Below are 25,476 nucleotides of genomic sequence, written 5' to 3' on the forward strand. Positions count from 1 at the left end.
TGTTTTAAAAATGGATGAAGAATGTGATCATCTCTGACCATTAAGTGCTTCCATACTGAGCCTGTACAACATGTACTCTTAAAGTTTTATGTCTATAGCTCAGACGTGAACATATGCTCAGAAAAAGAATCTCAGGAGGTTTAAAGAGTTAGGAAATGTGTTTTTTTTTTTTTTAAGTGAAAGTCTTTTGGCTAATTTGGTGAAATATCTTCTTCTTGGTCTCCGTCCAAACTCATCCAACAGCTACAGCCTGAAAACCCAGCAGCACTGTTTGACTGACAGCGCAGAGAACAAGAAAATGATAAATGGTTTTTTTTTGGTGCCTTTCTCTGAGACACAATCATAAGTTTGTTTGCAGAAGAAGAAAAAACAGAGATAGCTCTAACAGGGCTAAGAAAAGGTGCAGTGCTTGAGCTAACCTGGGGCTAACATGCTAATGCGCTGAGGAAGTGGACACAGTTCAGCTGAAGAATGAGACGACCACGGAGAGCAGCAGCCTCAGAGGAATGTGAAATTAAAATGATAATTCAAGCCTTCCTGATTAAATTTGGACTTTGGATTCTGTTTTGCATAGACAGTAATTTGGATGAAGATCAGGGGAGCACATTACAAAGTTAGAGGGGCTCATCTTAAATTCACTTTCTCCTGTTAGTGTGAGAAAAAAAAAACAGCTCAGTGGTCAGGAGAGAGCAGAGAGCACCTTAGCCCCAGGACAAGGAATTAAAAATAGCAAAACAGTTTAAAAAACCCACTTTCACCAACTCCATGAGGTAAGGTATTTATCAACAGCTAGGCAGAGCTACACTTTGAAACATTTCAAGCTAACTTTGTCAGTTTGGACACCCCTGTTTTAGCTTTTAGCCCGTATTTTAGCCTTAAGTTCTTGGTTTAACTTTTGCCCTGTATATAACCCTTAGCTCATGTTTTAGCCTTTAGCTCTTGTTGTAGCCAATGCTTAAGCCTATAGCTATATTTTAGCCTTTAACACTTGTTTAAGCCTAAAACTCTTGTTTTAGCTTTTAGCCCATGTTTTAGTCTTTAGCTATATTTTAGCCGTTAGCTCTTGTTTTAGCTTTAAGCACATGTTAAAGCTTCGAGCTCTTGTTTGTGTTCTTAGTCCATGTTTTAGCTTTGAGCTCTTGTTTAAGCCTTTAGCCCACGTTTGGGCCTTTAGCTTCTGTTTTAGCATTTGGGTTCGGTTTAAGCATTTAGCTCTTATTTTAGCTTTATGAGTCCATATTTTGGCCTTTATCTCTTGCTTAAGCATCTAGCCCATATTTTGGACTTTAGCTTCTGTCTTAGCCTTAGCCTGTGATTTAACCTTTAGCTTCTTTTTTAGCCTTTAGCTTGTGTTTGAGTCTTTAGCTTCTGTTTTAGCCTTTAGCCTGTGTTTTAGCCTTTAGCTCTTGATTTGGCGTCTAGCCCATGTTTTAGTCTTTAGCCTGTGTTTAAGCTTTTAGCAAATGTTTAAGCTTCTAGCTCTTGTTTGTGTTTATAGTCCATGATTAAGCCTTTAGCCCATGTTTTGGCCTTTAGCTTCTGTTTTAGCATTTGGGTTCTGTTTTAGCATTTAGCTCTTGTCTAAGCTTTATGAGTCCATATTTAAACCTATAGCTCATGATTTAGCATCTAGCCTAAGTTTTATCATTAAGCCCATAGTTTAGACTTTAACTTCTGTTTTAGCCTTTAGCCCATGATTTAGCCTCTAGCTTCAGTTTTAGCCTTTAGCCTGTGTTTTAGCCTTTAGCCCTTGCTTTAGCATTTAGCCCATGTTTTAGCCTTTAGCTTCTGTTTTATCTTTGAGGATATGTTTCAGCCTTTAACCCTTGTTTAACTTTTAGCTTGTGTTTTAGCCTTTTGCTCTTGTTTCTGGTGAAATAAGGTTTTTTTAAACAGCAGTGAGAGAAAAGGGGGGATTCATTTGAGATGCAAATCATGTAAAGATACTACGGGGCCCCAGAGGGACAGACTAGTGGCTTAAAACGGTAAAATACAGCTTCTTTAGCCACTAAATGTTTCACCAAACTGAGCACAGATTTACAGAGCTGCTATTTTCTTTCTTTCAGACTCCACTAGTTTATAGATTGTAAATTCCTGTTTCAGTTCAGGACCTGTTGTAATCCTGGTCTCATGAGTAAACTGTGGGTACCCCTGCATCAGTCTGACAGAGCCGGAGCCTGTACTGCAGTCAAAGAGCAGAAATTACTCCTCTCAGTGGCAGCGAGCCCAGCTAACAAGCCCCCCTCCTCCATCACTTTGGCAGCAGCCTGTAAGTTTCAGCTCTCAGCGGGCTCTTGTCTCCTCTCCGAGTCACATCTGAGTGGATTGTCTGCCTCAGCGTCCGCCTCGGCCCCCAGCAGCAGGAGGGAGTCAGACGTAATTCTCCGTCCCTCTTTGACTATTCCGGCACAGCTCTGAGTCCGAGGAGGTTTTATCCACTCCCCACAGTGGGTGTGTGTGTGTGTGTGTGTGTGTAGGGGGGGTCGCCTGAGGAGAGGAGCCGTCCTTTGGAGTCGTATCTTTAAAAAGGTCTTGACTGACAGGTGAGGAGGACTCTGTCCTGGAGCTGGACCTCACAGAGCCCCGGCAGCTCTAAATTGGATTCATTTCAGAGTCTCACTGTTCAGTCCAGCGTCTCTCCTCCTTTCTCCTTCTCTCTTTTTTTGGTGAAAGTCAAAATGCCAGACGCTTATTCTATTTTCTGCCACCCTCTCTGCTAAGCGATGGATTTGTGTTGTCTTGGATTCTTAAACAAAGGAGGAGTTGTGTTAACAGGAAACAGTATAAAAAGCCATGGCATGCTGATGTTAAGGTTTGATTTCAACGTAAGCTTCAGCATTTCGACAGTAATTATTATACTTTGTGACAGAACAGAGGCAGGAAGGCACAGAAACTTGTCACTTCTTCATCTTCAGTGTCTCTCACTGTGTTTAAATAATGGATGAAGATGAATAAAAAAGGACATTTTCAATGATTCCTGCAGGATAAATGGAGCACTCTGAAGAGGACACGGTTTTAGTTTTAAAAATAATGACTCATGGGTTCTGTGGTGTGGTTTCAGCTCGTAAAGAAGCTGCTGCTGTAAAGAAAATACTGGTTTTTATGAGTTCTACTTTAGTAAAGTGTTTTTTACTGATACATTTACACAGCCTGGTTATAGAGGCTGAGTGTGTAGACCAAGGGTCTCCAACCTGTGGCTCTGGAGCCTCATGAGGCCCTTTGACTCCTCTGCAGTGGCTCCTTGTAGCTTTGAAAAAACATATTATTAAATGAAAGAAGTTTTTATTTTTCTTACAGTGAGTAGTGATGATTAAAGACACTGACCCTGAATAAAACCATGTGTTAACATTATGTTAAATAAAATATGCATCACCTGTGCAGACCTGTGAGAGTGTCTGGCGGTCTTTTATGTCATATATCAAAGACTGTGGATGATAAGATGATGTTGTAGTACAATAATGTTGAAGGCTGCTATGTGTTTTTAATCTTTTTGTTAAAGGGCACTGTGTTGTGTTATGAATCTGTGTTTAATGTTATGTCTTTTAAAAAAATACACAAGGAATTTTAGAGAAAAAAATGTGCATCACCTCTTGCAAAAAAGGCATTCCAATGCTTTTGAGAATTTTTTCCATTTTCATTTTATAACTTTTTGCATTTTTTAAAACTTTTTGCATTTTTTGGTTCAATTTTTATGTGCATTTTTCAAATTTAGAAAAAATGTCCAAATATTTTTTTCAGGTTTGAAAATTTTTTGAATTTTGTGTAAATTTCAGAATTTTGGGAAATACTTCAATTTTTAGCAATTTATTTAATTCCTTTTTTATTTTTTTTTTATTTTTTTTTTGCAAAATGTGAAAATTTCACAATTTTTCAAAATTTAGCAAATTTTTGAAACAAATATTTTTTAATTTTTTTTTTGCAAATTTATTAAGTTCTGGCAATTTTTTTTTTTTTTTGCAAAATTTCATTTTTTTTTATTTTTGCAAATATTTGCACATTTGTAAACTTCCTTTTTTTAATTTTGCAAATTTTAAAAATTTCATCATTTTAAGAAATTTTGCAACTTATTAATATTTTATAAAGTTTGCAATATTATGATATTTGAAATTACATGTTATCTGTTTTTTTCTGTCATATTTGTTGAAAAATAAAAATTAAAAAAATATATAAAAAACATACAATTTTAGAAACAAAAAAAGTTTTATTTAGATGATTTTTCACTAAATTTTTGCTATTTTTAGATTTTTATATTTATTTTTGTCTACAATGTGGAAATAAAGTTTACTTTGTGGCTTCTGAATTATTTTAATCCAGGTGAGCTAAGGAAAAATGGCTCTTTTGAAAGTAAAGGTTGCAGACCCCTGGTGTAGACGATGTGTTAATCCGAGCCTTTAAACCACCTGTGGAGGTTTACCTGCATGTGCTGCTCTTCTGCATGACCTCAGCCCTGTGGAAGCCAGACAGTTTGCAGAATCCGTCATTGCTGTAAACTACAGGCCACTCGACGATCTGGGCGTTTCCCAGGAGGAAGCTGGTCTCTGAAAGACAGACGGGACAGAAGGACAGGACAGTCATCAATTATGAAACACTGATAAAAGGCTGCAAAGCCGCTCAGCCTCTGGAGGAGATCACAAAGACAGGTCTGCCTGCTCCGGGGTCAGCTCAGGTTTGCTCCTTCAGTGGACTTGAGCGACGATGACTCAGAGTGGAGCACTGACTGCTTTGGGAAACCACTCCTACACCCCTCTTTAAGAGAAAAACACAAAAAACTAACTTTTGCACCCAGAGAGAGGAGATCACAGCGGCCAGTAACCTCCTGAAAGTACAAGTGGCGAGTTTCTGAGTGTAACAGACTTAAAAGCAAAGTCGAGCCTCTCCTTTAAAAGCTGCAGCCTGCTGTGTGCCCTTTGGATTTACAGACTGAAACTCACTTCAACAGTCAGTTTGAATCCATCCCGACCTCCCTGATCAAAGAAAAACATCTTTGAGGAATTAAGACTTTTGAGCTGAATCGTAATCCTGACGAGGTGACTGCCAGGCGCCCCATGTACACGCCCAACGACTGATTCCTGGTCCCAACGGCATCAGGTGCATGTCATACCTCCTTCTCTCTTTCAAGCCGTCCAATCAAAGAGCTGAAAAAACTCAAAGATAATCTGAATATGAAGGAGGCTGTGATGTTTCTGAGAGTCTGAAGGAGACGCTAATGATCAGAGTCTGAGTTTGGTCTGAACATCAAAAGTTACATAAGCAGAGTGTCTCTTTAAGTCAGGACTACACTCAGCAAAAGAGGGCTGACCAATCAGACGAAAGAATCAAAACTGTTGTTATTAGAAGTACCCCTCTTTAAAAAAATTTAAAGAGAGGGTATTCATCTTTCTCAGATTCAAACAGGAATATAAAGTAACAATACTGGATGATCTTCTAAGTGGGTCATGACATGTTGGAGGAAAGGGCCTCAAACACCAAGGTCTGCTCATAGCTCCAGTCCAGATGAGCTGACCAATCAGAGGAAAGGGGGGAGCTTTTAATACTGCTTTTTGACAGAGCTGGTGCTAATGCTAGTTCCTGACTTAGCTCTTTGTGTTTCCACAGACATAGCTCTGGCTCCAGGGCTTCAAAACTTGTGCTTAGCAAACACCAACTCTGCTGGGGCCGGAGCCAAACACCAACGACATCAGGAGCCGGGGGCGGGGCTACAGTGACTAACAATAAGTGGTGAAAAACAGCCATTCCTAAAAAGGAAAGCACACTCACTCCGTGAAGCAAACAGTCAGGAACAACAATGTCACAACCACCACAGGAAATAAGCCCCCAAAGCATCCAAACCTATTCGTTTTTGGTTTGTATAATTTTCAATGTGTTGTGACCCGGGAGTTGTGGACTTTTTTTTTTTTCTCAGGAAGCTCAGTCAGTCCCTTCCGGGTGATTTCATCAGTGGGTGAATCAAGCAGTATGATAGCTAATGTTTTACAGTTATTATTAGTTCACGTTTTTGTCAAGGATGGCGCACGATGTGCACGATGGCACAATTTTTAAAGTGGGGAAGCGTGTCACACTTAGGAGGCGGTTAAAGACTGGCCTCCCTGAGAAACAAGTCAACAATTTCCGGGTCACAACACATCAAAAATAAAGGAATAACTGCGCTCAGAGGAGAGAGGAGAGAGGATGGAGGAGATTGATCGGAGGAGCTATGATCGAGCAGACACGAGAGCCGGCTTTGAGGAAGTCTTTTCACTGACAGACACACCCCCATATGGAATATCACTCTCTGATTGGACGCTGCAGCGGCTCAGACTTCTCTACATGAAACTTCACAAACACAACGGAGTTTAATGAGAGAAAAGACGAGCTGAGGGCAGGCACAGAGGATCGTTCAGGAACTGATCATAAATCTGGTAATAAAGTGTTCGCTGTGAGTTTAAAGCAGAAAACACTGAATACAACCATCATCAAATCAATATAACAGAGGATAAATACAGAAAACTAATAAATCTTCCTGAGACACAATAAACTGGGTTATATCAATAAGCTTCAGAGTTCACGATCAGATGGGCTCTAGATAAAGGTTAAATAATTCATAAATAATCTCGCAATCATGCATTTTACTGGAAAAGTGATCCATGAGCTTCTAAACAGCACACAGAATAAACAGAGAGCAGGTTTTCTTCAAGGTTACGTGTTATTACAGCGCACATGCCCAGACACACAAACAGCTGTTAGAGCTGACTGACAGATGATCCAGAGGTGATCAGCTGATGCCGTCATCACTGAATACGTCGCTTCATGTGACGCTCCGGGGAGAGCTCTAAAAACCAATCTCCTGAACGACACAAGTGGAGGAAGGAAGGATGAAACTTTAGAGCTTTGAGACGCACCCATGTAGCTGACAGTCAGGAACAACAATGTCACAACCACAACAGGAAATGGCAAGAAATGACCCCCCAAAGCTTCCACAGCTGACACCACCAGGGGCGGCTACATACGCAGTGACGTACTGACGTGATCACAACCAACTGAGCATTAACACCAAACAAGCCCTGGTGGGAGGAAGAAGTTTTAACATAAAGGCTGAAATTAAAGTGAAAGAGGAAAACGTGGATATTTTTGAGTTGTCAAACGTGAAAAGACACCACCGTGGCAGTAGGGAGTCTTAAAACTACTGGGAACACAAGGAGGATGGAGGATCCAGTCACACATTTAACTCAAAAGGATTTTTCAAACAACAAACCAAAAAACTCTCAAAAACTCACAGGAGGAGACCCAGGAACATGACAGGAGACAGCAAACACACTGAACTAACGAGGAGCTCCAGAAACTCAGGTGTGAAACCAGACACAGGTGAAACACATGAGGAGCAATCAACCAGGAGGGAAACACAAGACAGAGAAAAGATCAATCCAAAACACAGAAACACTGACAAAAAGACCCTGACATGACCTGAACCAAACCAAAACCACCAGGACCAAGAACTACAGTTAGCAGAAAGCTAACACGTCAAATAAGGGCGCCATGAAATCGTCTGAATTCAACCTGAGAGCTTATTAACTAGAGTCACTGCAGAGTCAGAGAAACGGACCCGAGCTGGTCTCCTCTGGGTTCACTGGAGGACTCTGACAGTCACAAACTGACAGTCAGCTGCGGTACAATGAAACCCCAAAAGACGTCAGCAACTCAAGTCTCAGACGGAGGCGTCCTTGAAATCCCAAACACGAGGAGCAAAGAAAACAACCCAGAGACATGAGGAAGCTTCTTTTTCCGTCAGCTATTTTTAGATTCTTTAGAGAGCGATTCCTATAGGAGCTAAAAACACCAACAAAGAATCCTTAAAGCTGGAACCACATCATTGATTCTGGTTGAAAGTGTAGAGAAGGGTCGGTAATGGAAATGGAAATCCATGTTGGAAACATGAGACGAGGTCCTGCTCACCCTGTCTGGATTCTGATCTGCATAGTCACAATTTTCATCTTTGCAGAATCTCTTTATAAGCCCTGCAACTTCATTTCTATGCATAAAAAGCAGGATGTGAATGTAAATATAAAATTTAAAATCATAAAAGTGCCAAAAATCTCATTAAATGTCTTACGCCTGCCCAAAAACAATACAAGCATGTCGTCTTTCTCCCACAAAACGACCTAAAACAGCTTTAAATACAGAAACACACACTAAAACAGACACATGAATCCAGCTTCTAAAGACGAGGATTAAACTCTCCAACAGTTAGTTCATTGATTCCAGCGCCCTGCCAACTGATGAAATAAAAACAGTCACTGTAATAAAAACGTTCCTGCTGAAGTCAGGGGAAACTAGTGTTATATCAGCAGTGGACGGTGCAGACTGGAGGATATCTGATTCGTCATAAAACTAAAAGTTTGAATCTCAAGCTTCAAAATAATCCAACAAGCACACACAAGGAAATGTCAGGAAACGTTAAATGTTAATTATGTTCATTTTGGGGGTTAGGTGTGTTGACTATTTAGACCATTTTTTTCTTTCTTTTTATTTTTTTGTTACATAAAATTCAGATTTCCACCTGGATTTTCTTCATCATGTGTTCACAGGTCTTTAGACTCATTTACTTCCACTTTCACAGTTTTAAAAATGGCTCTGAGAAGTCTACCACTAACAGGAAGTTAACCATTGATCATTCTTAATAATTACACTTGTTGTTCTACCTTTATTTGGTGCAAAAGCCCTGTGGCTGGGTCGTTTGGTGGGATCATGTTTCCTGAATTTTTCATTTCCATAGCTCCATCTTCTCTCAATCAGTCAATTTTTATTTATATAGCGCCAAATCATAACAGACGTTATCGCGAGAAAAACCTGAACAGGTCTAGGCCGAGACCCAACATCAAGACATGAAATATGAGCTCATCTTAGTCCAGCACTTTTCAGCATTAAGCAAGTTTACAATCTCAATACTTCTTTGTCAGAGTTGCTGTGTGATAAACAGCAACATCCATCACCTTCAGTGTAACAAAACCACTCAAAAATGCTGTCATAATGACAGTCATACAGATCACACTGCCCCAGTGTGTTTTGGAGGAGTCATTACAATACAAAAATACCATAGACTGTATAAAACATAGACGTAGTCTCGCCGACGTCACCCATCTGTTTCTGAAACGGAAAATGAAGCAGATCGGCTATAACGGCCATACTGGTACTGCCAAGGGCTTCCCGTACAGCCATAGGGCGCCTGTCGATCACATGATCTTCAGCTGTGCCTCTTATTGGGGGAGCTTGTGATCTTAATATCCCCTGAATGGCTGAGTTAGAAAAAATTCACCCCTGTACAATGGGGGCCAGTAGTGAGATTAGCGACTCAGACAGGAGACGTTTTTTGAACCAGGCTGTAAATAGGTTAATTTCTGCTTTGAAAACAGCTTTTTTTGGCTTGGTGTGTATGTGACTGGAGCCAGCCTCAAGCGAACACTCCAGAAACAGCAGATTTTTGCACTTCCTCATTGTCTCATATTCTAAGACCAGAGGTTGCCGCTTGCTCTTGACCCATCCCAAGCAGGAAGCCACCAATTAGCCTTTCAATATAAACTAGGGCCAAATTTCGGGGCCTTAAACAAAAGTTATCTACTCCAAGGCCATAAATGGTATCAGCTTGAAATTCGCTCAGATGACAGAGTGGACCCTGCTTTACAAAACTTATGCAGGAATTTGTCGTTTGTCAAACAGTTTTTGAATGACGAGCCCTCAAAGTTGTAAACCCTCAAAAAGGCCTCTCAGCTCCCCTCTATTAGAATGAATGGGAGAGGAGGATCCAGCACTACACAAGCTGCGGGATTTGGGCCTCTATCAAAAAAGTAAAAGTGGTACAGCTTTAAAAATGATATGAATGGTTTCCCGATAAAATTTACGACAAAAATGTCTTTTTTTGTTGTTTTTTTAACACAGATTTGGTCAAAAATGTGGCATCTATGAGGAGACGTTTGAAAACTTCAGTTCATTCCACTCCTGTGAGGGAAGCAGTTGGTGATGATGTCACAATGATTGAGAATTCCGTGCAGCTGGTCATGTGACTCACTAAAGGCGGGAAAATGGAATGTGTAACACACACACATTATAAAGGGATGAAACCTTGTCAGTGGAGGCAGCTTTAGTTTTTTTGTTATTGTGGGCTTGAAATTATGATCATAAATTATGTAGCTCCTAGATTAGATTAGTAATTTGTTCTACACAATGGGGAAAAGTCGTTTATAAGCACCTACTTCTGATCTGAAGTTACACCAAACAACGATAACTCTGCTCCTACTGATCAAACAGAAATACAACTGAACAAAATCCTCTTCATCTGCTCCCTCCATCTCTTCCCAAACAAGCACCAGAGCAGCTTTTCAGCACAACAAGGGACTGAAATGTTACTTAAATTCATCACTTTCTTATTCCCAGCCTCAAAGCGGTCTTCTGCAGCCTCCTGAGTGCCCTTTGGATTAAAGCGCTGACTACGACTTAATGCAACACAAAAAATCTTCAGAGTCATCTCGACCTTCTGTGCTCTCCTCTTTCATCACGACCAATTACTTAGCAGGACCCAGGTTTGGGCATTCAGGCCACACACGGACTGAAGAAGAAGAGGAAGAAGAAGGAGCCTCGCAAACTGATTTCTGACCAATGAGGGGTTCAAAGTCTTTTTAAGAGCCTCAGATAAGACTCTTCAGCTCTGATTCAGGAAAATTGATATATGTTACATTAGAGAGGTTTAATTTTAATTCCTAACAGAAAACTCAAAACCATCCTGGAGAAGATTTTGGGACATGTGCATCACCAATGCTAAGTTAGAAGGAAAAGCTGCTTGAAATTACTAAGGGGGGCCAAAAGGGGCCCAGGGCTCACTTTCTGGTCCCTTAAAAAGATTAGTCCGGCCCTGCTTGTAAAATAACATCTGTGAAATAACACACCCTCTCACTTCCTGTTGATATAAACATGGCTTACGCTGTATATGATGTAGAATATCCATCAGTATGATCACTTTAATATAAGATTTGTGTCTTAAGTCGATGCTAAATCTCTGTTGTTGTCACATATTTGCATTTTCTGGAGGAATTGCTTTGGTATAACTTCTCAAACTACATTAAATCTGTGAGTCTTAAGATGAAATGTAATCAGAAACCTTTCAGCGCCGCGCCACGCAGCTTAATCCCCCTGCACCGAGGATTCATTTCTGTCTTATGAAGTCTGGAGGCTGTATTAAAACTTGTGTTTTCTGTCTTTGTTTTTATCTGTATGTTCAAATCCAACCCTGAAGCCCTCATCCTGAGATTTCCCCAAACTTATACCCAGCAGCAGACATCCAAACGTCTCACCTCTACCTCTCTGTGGTGAGATTCACACGTTAATTTCTTGCGTGACTTCTCAGGGAAAAGAGAAAAACCCTCCATCTCCATCCAGTGGCTCTCCAATTAGCGCTGAAACGCCCTGAGAGGTCTGCTCAGCCTGTCCCAGAGGCACAAACACCACCATGACACACACACACACACACATTTCTAGAAGCATCTTTTCTCTTTTCTTGACCTTATCCCTGAGCACAAACCAACCCATCCATCCATCCTTCCATCCATCATCCATCCATCATCCATCCATCATCCATCCGTCCTGCTCACACACCCACAACCCTGCATGACTTTCATTCCAGCCAATTACTCCGCCGAGTTTTCTGGGAAGACAACACAAAGCAATCAATCTCATCAGAGTTAAGAGCGCCTCTCTCAGGCCTGTGCCAAGTCTGGCGCAGTTTACGACGCAGATTGACCCTGTTGGACGACACAGCAATAAGGCATGTGAGCCACGCAGAAACACTCCAGGATGATAAACAAGTGAGCCATTAATTATTATTTACCTCACTTAATTACTCCACAGCCTGTCCCTTTAAGTCTTTAAATCTAATGTTGCTCCAGAAAATTCCCTGACACATCAAAGACTCCTCCTCATCATCATGCTTCATTAAAAATAAAAGCTTTAGAAAGAGGCTTTTTATTCAGATAATGATCAGAGAGCTCCATCTTTATCAGCTGAGCAGCTGTCAGCGTTTATCAACAAAAAATGGAGGTTTGATTCTTAAAATAAAGTTTTAAACTTCAATTAAAATGTGTTTTTCTACATTTCTCGTCATTTCAAGAGATCTGAGTCGCCAAAAGTCAGACGTGGATTAAAAGGTTTGGGGGTAAAGCGGTGCGTAAACTCCCTGTGAGCTTTCTGAGACAAGAATGAATGGAAGAAGATTATTTTTTATTGTAGAAAAAAAGATGTTATTTCCTGTTTCTCAGATCAAAGTCTCCGTTATTCAGAACTTGGATCAGTTTAGCGCTACTTCAAAACCAGCCACAGAGGACAGGAGGAAATCCATCACTGCTCAGTAAAGAAGCTCAAAGTGGGATTCTGGGATTCCTTCACCAAACCTCCGAGGTCGCACTGATTTCAAAAAGACTGTAAATCCAGCAGAGTCCGGGTCCGAGCCGCCTCCTGGACCCAGAAACCACCCTCCCCGTCTCCGGCGCGCGGACTCACCGCTTGAACGCCGGACGATGTTCTCCAGGAAAGTGTTCTGCGGTGCCACAAGCCCTCTCTTTCCCCCGGGCATCCTGGTGCGGGCGGGCGGAGCTGGTGTCGGTCCGGGTCTGTGTCGGTGTGTCTGCTGCTCTGTGCTCGGTTCCGACGCTGGCTCTCAGTCGGCCCGATGGAGAAGCTCATTGTAACCGTGCGCTCTGGCTGCTCGGGGCGCACTGAGCCACGGCGGAGGAGCTGCATCCCGCAGCCCGACTGGAGCGCCAGGACGCATGCGTGTCTGCTGCTGGGGGCTCGGTCCTCAAAATGATTACCTGCTGCACGACGTGCTGATTATTAGATGGATGAAGCAGATATAGGGTGAAATGTGAACATTATTTTGATTTCAAACAAAAAAAAAAAAAAAAAAAAAAAAAAACAGACCAAAAAAAACCAACAACATTTTTTTTAGTGATAAATACATAGGCCACACTTTTATTTATTTTTTGTTAATTATCTCTTTTTTTTAGGTTTTGTTCGATTTCGAGTTTTTGTGCTTTTGTATTTCATTTTGTTTCTTTTTTGTTTTGTTTTTAGTTTTTTTTTTTAGTTTTTTTTTCTTTAAATTAAATGTCTTGTCTTTTTATCTAGTAAATTTTAAACTCTTAGTGATTATAAATGAAAAGTTTGATTTTTATAAAAAATATTTTATTTATTTGTTTATTTTTATTTTAGATAAATAAAATAAATGAACGGTGGTTCAATTGCTTGTTTTACAGCAATGTAATGTTTGTAATCAACATTTGGGTTGTGCAGGTTCTGAATAATGCCTTTAGAGAGAGGATAAAGTCATCAAAAGAAAACTAGTTTACAGAAACCATCAAAAAAAAAAGTAAAGAAAAAAGAAAATACGAAAAAGAAAGAAAAAGAAAAAGGGGAAAATTTAAATTAGAAATTTGTTGTTTGATAAAGATTACTATCTTAAAAAAGAACAAGCCAGACGGAGGAGCATAATTTCCCTCTTCCCACTTTGGGAATGGTGGAAGAAATCAACACTTCCTTGTTACACATGATCACATGTTCCTTATCCAACCAATCAGAGGCGAGGCTTTCCAAACTCCAGGAAAACATAATGAAAACCACATTTAACATTTAACACTGCTGTTTAAGCTTAAAGATTGATTGATAAATAACTCCTTTTTCGAAGAGTTATCTAAAATAAATTAAAGCAAGTATAGGGAACTTTCTGTTCCTGTTAACACTGGTGCCCCCTTGTGGTAAGCAGCATATTCTTTGGATAAAAAAAACAAAAACGCCTTTTTCCTGTGTGCTTTGAATCATCTCCTCTGACACTTGCACACTCACAGAAGGATTACAGACTTAAAAAAACAGTCAGTGATATTACCCAGAATGCCAAGCTTTTTCATCTCTCATTCAGGTGCACTGAGCGAACGTGTTGACGCACCATGAAGCAGTAACAGTGAATCTGCAGGAGTCCCTCAGGATTGCTCATTAGCTGGTATGAAGGGTTAATGGGGCCCTGGAGAGACCAAGACCTGAGCTGTAGCGAGCAAGGAGTCGCTGAAATGAGTCGTTAAGAGCTTCAGGGGCAGCACAGGGAGATACATGACATTAGCATCACTCAGGATGAAGGATGGTGTGACGCAGAAAAATGGTTTGTGTGGAGATAAGTCCAGGACAAAGGAGCAGTGATTGCTGCTTTTTCTTCTTCGAAGCTCGTTTTAAATCTTAGCTTAACTCCAGAGCTCTGATTTAGCGCCCTGACACTGCTCCTCAAAGCCGTGAATTTGCTCTCAGTGGGGGTGAAAAACCATCAGACTGTGTGCTGGGTAAAACTTGCATGGTGATGCTTAACTGAAGCGACAGGAAGAGGGTTTCAGCTCAGCGGGAGGGAGCGGCTGGATCTGCAGTGAAGGAAGAAAGGAGGAGGAACAGAGCGGAGGAGTGAACAAATACAAGGACAAAACCAGAGGATGAGGAGGAAGAAGGACGTCTGGAAACACAGAGAGGTGCTGCTGCTGCTCTTCCTCAGGTGTTTAACTCAGAATCTGATTTACAAACCTCTCATCTCGTCTCTGCACCTGTTGACACCTGCTGGTTCCCAGCAGACGCTGATTCCCAGCAGACGCCGTCAGGACACCTGATGAGAAAACCTGGCTTCATTCAGTGTGTGTGTGTGTGTGTGTGTGTGTGTGTGTGTGTGTGTGTGTGTGTGTGTGTGTGTGTGTGTCTGTCTGTCTGTTTTGTCAGTGAAATGCGTGGTTCAAACGCTCCAGTGGGACCCCCTTAATTGGCCCTGTTGCATCATGGGTATCAAACGGAGGTGACGGCTCAGGTCAGACGGCCTCTCTGTGTCACTGCATGAACAGATGAACTGAGGCTAACTGACGACTGAACTGCTGCTGAGGACGACACAATAAACAGAGGAGACCACAGCTCTCAGTCATCAGAGGTGACTGGAAGAAAGTTGTAAATTAGCCCAAACTAAAAAAAAAAGTTATGTGAGCATCAGACTTTTTTCACTTTGTTGAGCTTAAGAGATTTTTTCACAGAGAAATCAGGTTTTCAAACTGACCGAAGCACTCAGAGCTAGCATGATATCTTGAGGATAGCTTAGGGATAACTTAGAAATATCTTCAGGATAGCTTAGAGATAGCTTCAGGATATCTTGGCTTGGGAATATCTTAGAAATAACTTTGGGATATCTTTAGGATATCTCTACGATATCTTTGAGATATTTTTGCGATAACTTGGGGAAATCTTAGGGTTATCTTCAAGATATATTAGAAATACCTTAGAGATACCTTAGAGGTATCTTGGGGATATCTTTGAGATATCTTTAGGATAACTTAGGGATATCTTTAGAATGTCATTGAGATATTTTCCAGATATTGTTTGTTGTTACTTTAGGATGCCTTTGAGATAGCTTGGGGATATCTTTCAGATACCTTCAGGATATCGTTGAGATAGCTTTAAAATTACTTAGGGATATCTTAAATATACCTTGACATATCTTGAGGATATTTTAGAGATATCTTAGGGTTTGTTTTTTTTTTAGGATATCTGAGATATATTTCAGATATTTTAAAGATAACTTATGGAATATCAGGGACCACTTGGGGATATTTTGGGGATACCTTTGCAATAGCTTGGGGCTATCTTGGGATATCTTTGAGATATCTCAAAAATATATTAGAGATATCTCAAAAGGTTTATTGGGGATTTCTCTAAGCTAGCTTTAAAATAACTTAGCGATATCGCTAGAATGTCTTAGAGAAAGCTTTGGGATGTTTTTAGGACATCTTTGAGATATCTCAAAGATATCTTTGAAGTAACTAAGGGATATTTTAGAGATAGCTTTTGGATATCGTTAGGACATCTTTGAGATATCTTTAGGATTACTTAGGGATATCTTTTGAATGTCTTTAAGATATCTTCAGGGAATTGTTAGGACATCTTTGAGATATCTTCGAGATGACTTGGGATACCTTAGAGTTAGTTTAGGATATCTGAGATATCTTTGAGATATTTTAAAGGTAACTTGGGGTTATCTTTGGGAAACCTTTGCAATAGTTTGGGATATTTCAGGGGTATTTTTGAGATATCTAAGAAATATCTTAAAGAAATCTTTGAGGTATCTTTGGGATAAAACATGTACAGATTCTATGACCGCACCAAAAAGAAAGAATAAAAAATAAAACAAAAAAAGCAAAATATCCCCCTTTTTTTTTTAGAAAAAACATGTGTCCTGATTGTCTGGACGCCACAAGTTTGACTCCTTTCAGTAACATTTGACATCTCAGATTCCAGTTTTAGACCTTTTAATTTTGTAAATTTAAAACTTTTGACTGACATATTTAATTTTTTCAGTTGATGCACATCTTTTTGGATCGGTTGAGGGTATTTTTTCTTGATGTATTTACAGAAACCAAAGGGTGACGTCGCTCAGACTACACTCATCTTCCTGTTCAGACCCAGTAACAGGCTTTACATGTTTACCCTGAGGGAGTGAACGAGCCCCTGAAAAGCAGCCTGTCGTCCAATAATAAGAGCCCTGCTTCCTTTTTATTGACCAACGCAGCAATTTGAACCTTGAGCTGATCCCCTGACGCTGCAGACTGGCAACACAACCCAGACATGTCTGCAAAGGATGAAACACATTTTCCACTCAGTCTCTTGGCTCTGCTACACCAAGACCTCCTGCCCCCCTTCCTGCTCCACAATCGGACTTTAAAAACTCACTTCACCACTAAATGTTTTTATTTTTCCTCTGATGGAGCTCTCAGCTGTATGACTAAGATCTCATCTGGGGTTCAAGGTTTGGGGTCCAGCTGAGGCAGAGGCGTGGGTGTTTCGTTACGTGACGATACTCTGATATTCAACCCTTCGTCTTCTTTAAGACGGAGTCAGACAGGCAGCGCTGTGGAAGCTGGACTAATTAAATCCTTGATCGATAAGAGAGGATGCAGCCACGTCTCGCTCCAGATGTGAAAGTCCCGCATCGATCCACTCTGAGGGGTTTGAGACCTTGACCCTGTGTCTCCTCCTGCTCTCCCTCCACAAACGAGGCATCGTCCCACTCCTCTTCTCTACTGTCTGGTTTTATTAGAAACGCTCTGATGCCAGCGTGACCGGATCCTAACATCTGGTTGTTTTTATGCTGACGATGAGCCGATATCATCATCAGGCTCGCCACCAACCTCAGAGCGAGCTGGTCGCCACCAACGTCTGTTCCAGATGAGCAGCGCCGGCCGCCTGCTGAATGCTGATTGGGTGTAATTGGTGCTTAGTGATGCAGAGTAATTAGAGTGATTACAGCCATCAGATCCCTGTGGGGACCCTGGTGCTGTCCTGGGTGGCCGGGCTGAGACTCACGAGACAGTTTTGTTGCAAAATGCTTCAGCAAGGATCAACTGTTGTTGTTGATGAACGCGGAACCATGAGCAACAAAAACTTTTTAATACATTTACAGTATTGTGCTCCTTTAAGTCTTTATTTTGTCCTTCTGGTGCCCCCGTAGTGTCTTTACATGATTTCTTACTTTTCTCTCCTTGGTGTTTTAGTAAGCCCTTTTTTAAGCTACTGTCTCTTTAAGGCTTCCCGCTCTACAAAACCCCCTGCTCTCTGATTGGCCAGACCTCTGGAGGCTTGTTAGGGGCGGAGCTATAAGCAGACCTCAGTGTTTGAGGCCCATCCTCTCCAATCTCACGCAGATCTTGTGAAGATCTCATGCCAGCCAGAACCGTAGAAGAGCACTTTTTTAATTAAAGAGGGGGTATAATGTGTTTTTTTTTTTTTTGTCTTTATTTTGTCCCTTTGGTGTCCCTATAGTGTCTTTACATAATTTAAAGCTCAAAACATTTATATTTTTCTCTTTTAGGTGTTTTAGAAAACCATTTTTGTCAGCCTTTTTTTTTAAGCTACTGTCTCTTTAAGCCTTCCCCACTCCACAAACCCCCCTGCTCTCTGATTGGCTGTAGGCAGACCATGGTGTTTGAGGCCTTTCCTCTGGACTCTCATAGAGATGTCAAGAAGATATCATAAAAGTGTCTCTTTAAGGATCCCTCTTCCTTCTGATTGGCCGGTTCATCTGGAGGCCTTTAAGGGGCGGAGCTATGGGTAGACCTTGGTGTTTGAGGCCCCTTCCATTCCACTGTAACTTTATATTCCTGATAACTCTGAGAAAGATGGAAATTCCCTTTTAAAAATACTTAACATGTCTTCAAGGGTTTAAAGAGGGGGTATTGTGCTTTTTTTCTTTTATTTTTTTTGCCTTTATTTTGACCCTTTGGTGCCCCCGTAGCATCTTTCCATAATTAAAAACTAAAAAACATTTATATTTTTTATCTTTCTGGCCTTTAAGAAAACCCCTTTTTTCAGTCTTGATTTCTTTTTTTTTTTTTTTTAGCTACCGTCTCTTTAAGACTCCCCACTTGACAAACCCCCAGATGTCAATAAAATCTGATAAAGCTTGCAAAAGCTAAAAAAGATCATTTTATTATTAAAGAGGGAGTATTTCTGTCTGTTTTTGTTTGTTTGTTTGTTTGTTTGTTTTTTACCTCTAATTTGTCCCTTTGGTGCCCCCATAGTGTCTTTTCATGATTTAAAGCTCAAAAACATTCATATTTTTCTCTTCCTGGTGTTTTAGAAAACCCTTTTTTAGCCTTGATTTTTTTTAGCTACTGTCTCTTTAAGACTCCCCACTCCCCAAACCCCCTGCCCTCAGATTGGCCATTAACCAATACAGCGATCCCTATGTGATGACCTCATCATTTCTGCATTTCTGTGCTCTTACTTTATATCTTAATTTAAAGGAGGGAAAAGCAGAATACCCCCTCTTTAAACCTTCCTAAGCTTCATTGATGAGTCTCCTGTAACGTGTTTGATGACAGTCATAAAAAGCCACAGGCTCAGAAGTCTTCTGATGAAGTTTTTGTTGATGATTGTTGACCTCTCTGCGCTCTGAAGAGGGTGAAGTTGTATCACAGACCCACGCTCGTCCTCCAGAGAGGTGCAGCTCAGACTTTGGGGTGAGTCACCACCGGTCCCCTCCTCCCTCCGTCACAAACTCACGACACTGAAGGCACAAACTTTTTTTTTTTTTTTTAAAGGCACAGTCTCTCCTCCCCGGGTGTCAGAGGGTAACTGTGTCACCGCTGAAATGATGATGACTTTCACAGGTGTGTTTCTGAAGAATTACAGCTCCGAGCGCAGAGCTCTGAAACAAATTACCGGGCAGCAGCAGCAAATGACCGGCTTGAGTTCGACGGCTGGTTACAAACAACACAAACACACAAAACAAATCTGCGATCACGAGGAGAAGTTTTCAGGAAAAAGCGGAGTGAGTCACCTTGTCGCCCACATCGGGCTATTAACGGCTTGGTTTCCATGTCAACCGAGCGGCTTGTGTTGTTTAAATGGATGGTAGGAAAGGTGCAGCACAGCAAGGTGAGGACGGAGTCTGGAGTCTGGGTTTATCTGTCCTGGATGAGGAAACAAATGACGTCCATCAGGAAATGACTGAGTGAAGTGAGAGGATGAAATGATGAGTTAGAGCTTCAGACGTCACAAACATAAAACAAGATAACGATACGTTTGTTTTCAGCGTGATTTCAGCTTGATTTGATCATGACTTTGGAAGGAGGGGCCTCAAGCACCAAGCTCCGCCCTCAACATCCCTCCAGAGGGCTGGCCAATCAGAGTGAAGTGGGTTTTAGTAGTTGGGAGTCTTAAAGGGACAGCAGCCAAACTTTTCATGATTACTTTGAAGAAATTTTAAAGAGGGGGTATCATGTTCATGTGATTGGAGAGGATGGGCCTTAAACACCAAGGTTTGCCTAAAGCAGTTCCCCTTACAAGCCTCCAGCAGGCTGGGCAATCTGAGGGCAGGGAGTTTGTCAAGCGGGGAGCCTTAAAGAGACAGTAGCTTAAAAAAAAAAAATCAAAACTGAAAAAAAAGGGTTTTCTTAAAGGCCAGAAAGAGAAAAAATATATATATTTTTTCAGTTTTTAATTATGGAAAGATGCCATGGGGCACCAGAGGGACTAAATAAAGGCAAAAAAAAATTAAAAGAAAGAAAGCAAAATACCCCCTCTTTAATACGTCAGTGCTCTATTTTAATGATTCCTTTGAAGACATATAAAATGCTTTAAAGAGGGGGTATTCATCTTTATCAGATTCAATCAGGAGTATACAGTAACAATGGAATGGAAGGGGCCTCAAACACCAAGGTCTGCCCCTGAAAGGCCTCCAGATGAACTGGCCAATCAGAAGGAAGAGGGAGCCTTAAAGAGACAGCACCTAAAACATAAAGGCTGAAATAAAAGTTTTCTAAAATGCCAGTGAGGAAAAAATAATTGATAAAGCTACTACGGGGGCATCAGTGCTGTGTTCATGTCCAGCATGGAAAATAGTGAAAGTTTGGTCGGTACCTATCCCCAAGAGGGTCACACAAAAATATATCAACTGTAATATAATAATAAATATAATTGCTGTAACTATCATCTCTGTCAATAGATTTTTTTCTGTTTTATTTTATGTAACATTACAGGCTAGAACAACAGGCTAACTGCAGCTAAAGTTAGCATCCTGAAGCTAACACAGAGACAGGGGGGACACTGAGGAAAAGCTCTTCCATCTGCTCCACAGCACACAGCATTTAAAATACTCACATTTCCAGGGTCCCAGGTTTGTTGGAGGATGGTTGGTAATGCGCCTGGATTCAGGACCAGTCTATTGGCTAGCCCTCTGTTGGACTGTCCAAAGTTGGAAAAGCAGTCGGCCATGAAGTGACTAGCACACACATGCTCAGTTTTACTCAGTGTAGCTGGAACATTTCCTGATAAATGAACTCTAGACACTTAGTCTGTCTTCTTCTGAGATGGGAAGCTTGAGCATGGAACTATGTGGCTGTTTACAGCCAAAAACAGAGCAGTGATGGCTCTTCATCTTCGGCACTCTCCTCCCGGGAGAGGAGAGGGGAGGAGGTTTGGGGGTATCTACTCCGGTGGACCAATCAGGTCAGACTTTCTCCTGATTGGTCAAAAAAGGGAATCGCAGACATCGGCAAACCCCCAAAATCTAAACAGCTCGTTTTAGGTCAGGATTTTACATTCACAAGCTCTACTAAGAACAGGTTTGGTCATTAAATATCACATTTTGTGGGCTGGGAGGAAAGACAAAGACCCACAAATTTCACTATAAGACTTAATAAAGGACACCGGGGGCCCAATGACTGGGTTTGCCCTGGGCCCTAGAAAGACTAGATACGCCCCTGTCCATCAGCTGTCTAATGTTTTGTGGATTAGAGTCAGGGTTGGGATTAGGAGTATGAAAGTTCTCCATGTTCAAAAACAAAACAATCAGTCAGCAACAGAATAACAATTATCCAAAAACACAACCTGCACACACACAGCTACACTCACACTCTGCACCTGTTCCTGTGTGTGTGTGTGTATCCGTGCGTGAACAAACCCCTGGATTTATGGGTCAGGAGGTTTTGGTGTTGCTGCTTCAAACGGTGGAGGAGAAAAGTGAAATCAGGCTTTTAAAAACTCCTCCTCAGCCTCCTCGGCCTCCTCGGTCAGGGATCTGGATCCGGCGTAGCCCTGCGAGGGTGGGACAGGCTCTGACAGTCTGTTTCTCAGCACGCCGCGTTAACTCCACTTAAATATTTAGCAGCGCTGCCTCCAAACAGCCAAAACGGATGTTTGGAGTCCTCTGTGGATTTCTGACCTCTCCTGGCCTGCATCCCACTTTCCCAGCATGCTCTGCTCTGGTGGAGCGTCTGTTACTGTTACTGGGATTAATTAACTCCACAGAAACATACGAAAACAAGAGCAGAGGAAGTGATGAAGCATCAATCCTGATTAAACTGTACGAGTGTGAGGATGTGTGTGCAAACACGCCGACTGTCACGGTTTAACCTGATTCATTGATCCAGAAAGACGCCCGAGGTGGCTGTAATCCTGACAAAAGACGGCGTTTATGATAATCACGCTTAAAGTCAGAGTTAATTCTCTCAATATGAAACCAGAGAGCAGCTCGGCGGTGGTAAAAACACGCTGTTGGTTAATGTTTGTGATGAAAATAGGCCCAGACGAGCTGTTTGTAAATGAGTGGGAGCTTCAAACATCTGTGCTCGCCTCACAGATCTAATCTCACACTGATGAAATATGTAGGAGGACGTTTAAATCAGGCTCTGATACAAACACGGATACAAACATGAGGCGTGCTGGAGCTGGCCTCTCTCATGACGCGCGCGCGTGTGTGTGTGTGTTTAAGAGCCGAGGAAAGGAGGGCGACATGAAATAAAGATCACCCTAAGAGAGTCTGAGTCGAGCTATTTTAATCACCCAGTGGTATTCTAGGATTTCTGATCCAACATTAACCCAGAGCAGGAAAAAAAAACATAAGTTAAAGTGAATGAGGCCGATTATTAAAATAAAAAAAAGCAGAAATGAAGAAAAAAAAGCTGTGACATTGCTCCAACCGTCCATTATGACAAAATCCCAACAGTGTGAAAAATTAATGAAATGAAATGAAGCCTCCACGCTCTGGATATAAACGCTCCCTGCAGTCTGTGGGAGCTGTCCGCGGTGCTGAAACTGAGAGGCCTGATTCTGAAACATGCTGCAGATTTTCACTTTATTTAATCATTTTTACACCACGGGGATTCAGAGCAGAGTATTTTTATAACATGTTACAGAAACAGTGAGTGGAAATGTTTTAAAGTGACTTTTATTAAAGAGGTTTCATCATGTGACCTTTCAAAGAAGATTCACACTGTTAAAGAAGGGTTGCCTTTGCTTTAAAAAGTTAAAGAGGGGTACTGTGTGAATTTCAATAGTTGAAGAGAAGTGACTTTGTGTATGAAAACAGTTAAAGAGGAGGTATTGGGTGTATTCAAACAATTAAAGAGGGGTTACTTTGTGCTTTCAAAAAGTTGAGGAGGGGCTACTTTGTGAATTTAAACAGTTTAAAAGGGGATATCATGTGTATTCAAAAAGTTAAAGAGGGGTTACTTTGTGTATTTAAACAGTTAAAGAGGGAGTGCTGTGTGAATTCTAAAAGTTAAAGAGGGGTACTGTGGGAATTCCAACAATTAAAGAGGGGTTACTCTGTGTATTTAAACGGTTAAAGAGGGGTACTGTTTGAATTCCAACATTTAAAGAGGGGTTACTTTGTGTAATTAAATAGTTAAAGAGGGGGTGCTGTTTGAATTCCAACAGTTTAAGAGGAGTTACTTTGTGTATTTAAATAGTTAAAGAAGAAAGAGGGGTTACTGTGTGAATTCCAACCTTTTAAAGAGGGGTTACTGTGTGAATTCCAACGTTTAAAGAGGGGTTCCTTTGTGTAATTAAACAGTTAAAGAGGGGGTACTGTTTGAATTCCAACAGTTTATGAGGGGCTTCTTTGTGAATTCCAACAGTTAAAGAGGAGTTACTTTGTGTATCTAAAAAAGTTAAAGAGGGGTAACTGTGTGAATTCCAACAGTTAAAGAGGACTTATTTTGTGTATTTAAACAGTTAAAGAGGGGTAACTGTGTGAATTCCAAAATTTAAAAAGGGGATATTATGTGTATTCAAAAAGTTAATCGGGGAATATCATGTGTATTTTAACAATTAAAGAGAAGTGACTTTGTGTATTAAAACAGTTAAAGAGGGGGTACTGTGTGCTTTTAGAAAGTTGAAGAGGGATAACTGTGTGAATTCCAAAAGTTAAAGAGGGGTTACTTTGTGTTTTCAAACAGCTAAAGAGAGGGTACTGTGTCCTTTTAAAAAATGAAAGAGGGTTACTTTATGTATTTAAGCAGTTAAAAAGGGGATATCATGTGTTTTTAAAAAGTTAAAGAGGCGTTGCTCTATGATGACTTTGGTCAGGAAGCATAGATTGAACAAAACATGAGTGTAGCCTCAATGTTGACCTTTCTTTAAAAATAAACTTTAAGAACTTGTTGCCTCAAAAAAATTAAGCTACACTGACTTATATATAATAAGAAAATACAACTTAATTATTTTACATATGCAAAACTTTCCTTACATCTTTTTTTATGTTAAACAACTTAGGTTCTGCTGAAATAACTTTTTCTTGTTTGTTTGTTTTGTCTGCACTGATTAATTTAAATCTTTGTTGTGACTAAGTTTTGTAACAGTGAGTGTGGAGCACAGACTTACTGTCTGTGCCATGTGGAGCATTGACAGCCTGAGCCCCCTGCACATCAAACCAAAGTGGAGCAGGATCTCTCATCCACTGCGTTTCCTCCTCACTCACGGTTACAACAAAAACAACTTTTCTAAAGACATTTACTCATTTCATGTTCGCTTGTTGACATTTAGAGTTGGATTAAAACAAGTCCAAGATTTTAAAGAATCAAATCACTGAGCATGTGACTTAAATCAGTGACGTTAGTCCAACATCAAACAGTTTTCTGAAAAACTGTTTCTGTGTTATCGACTGAAACAGTTTTATTCAGTTTGACCAACAGTTTGTTTTTATTTCACCGAGGCCACGGAGGAGGTTTTCAAACGTCTGATCAGTGTGTCGCTCTGCAGAGGAGACGTTTCATGTTAGTGTGTGTCGACAGAAAAGACGCCATGGAGTGCCACACACACACACACAGGTTTGTGTGTGTGTCCAGAGTGGTGTGTGTGTGTGTGTGTGTGTGTGTGTGTGTGTGTGTGTGGGCTCACAGCTCCTGCAGCAGCATTATTTATGGCGATGGAGTGGGAGGCTGCGTACGTCCTGAAACACCCAGCAGCAGCTCTGACCACAGGAGCAGAGGAGCAGAGGAGCAGAGGAGCAGAGGAGCAGAGGAGCAGAGGAGCAGAGGAGCAGGGGACGGGTTACAGCGTTACACAGCGTTACAGTCAATCAGGTTGTTCACACACGACAACACACACCAACGGGACCCTTCACACACTCATCAGCAGCACAGAAGCACTCTTTGTACATGTCTGTGTGATTATATCCTCAATGCATTGTGGGAAAATCCCTCCTGGCGATGCGTCTCCACGTCACAGGCTGCTGCTGATCGAAGGATCGGCTCCAGATTTTAGACCAGAACCAGAAAATGACAGAGATAAGCTCCAGGTGACCTGAGATTAAGAGGATTACATCAATACGTACGCTCATTCAGACACAGACCTTCATCACCTTCATCACCTTCATCATCTTCATCACCTTCATCATCTTCATCACCTTCATCATCTTCATCACTGCTCAGGGATCACAGCTGGAGGGGGGTTATAGTTTGGGAAGAAAGAAAATAAAGACGGGGGCAGAGGGAAAGGAAGGATGGAAGGAAAGAAGAAGAAAAAGAACAAGAGAGTAGTGAAGCAAGGAGATGAAAGGAAAGGAAAGGAAAGGAAAGGAAAGGAAAGGAAAGGAAAGGAAAGGAAAGGAAAGGAAAGGAAAGGAAAGGAGCTGTGGGGAGGGGAGAAAAGAGTTAAAGCAAAAAG

At 41.2% G+C, this 25,476-nt stretch overlaps 1 protein-coding gene across 2 annotated transcripts in view; it reads right to left on the reverse strand.

Annotated features, from left to right (window-relative positions):
- The window catches only part of kcnh5b (potassium voltage-gated channel, subfamily H (eag-related), member 5b), a 167,061-nt gene extending 154,341 nt beyond the window's left edge, over positions 1-12,720 (reverse strand). Inside the window, exons 1-2 of one of the 2 annotated variants that reach the window (XM_074692016.1) lie at positions 12,520-12,720; positions 4,415-4,538 (exon numbers count right to left, since the gene is read on the reverse strand). In XM_074692016.1, coding sequence (XP_074548117.1) covers positions 4,415-4,538; positions 12,520-12,592 — 197 coding nt within the window. In that variant the 5' untranslated portion in view covers positions 12,593-12,720. Of the gene's footprint in view, positions 1-4,414; positions 4,539-7,253; positions 7,313-12,519 lie in introns of those variants that run through there. The other variant, XM_074692017.1, reaches the window with a different exon arrangement.
- Between the last annotated feature and the right edge of the window lie 12,756 nt (positions 12,721-25,476).

The sequence above is a fragment of the Halichoeres trimaculatus genome, unplaced genomic scaffold, assembly GCF_033239565.1.
Source record: "Halichoeres trimaculatus isolate MK-OKI-2021-1 unplaced genomic scaffold, fHalTri1.1 fHalTri1_scaffold_17, whole genome shotgun sequence".
Taxonomy (NCBI): Eukaryota; Metazoa; Chordata; class Actinopteri; order Labriformes; family Labridae; genus Halichoeres; species Halichoeres trimaculatus.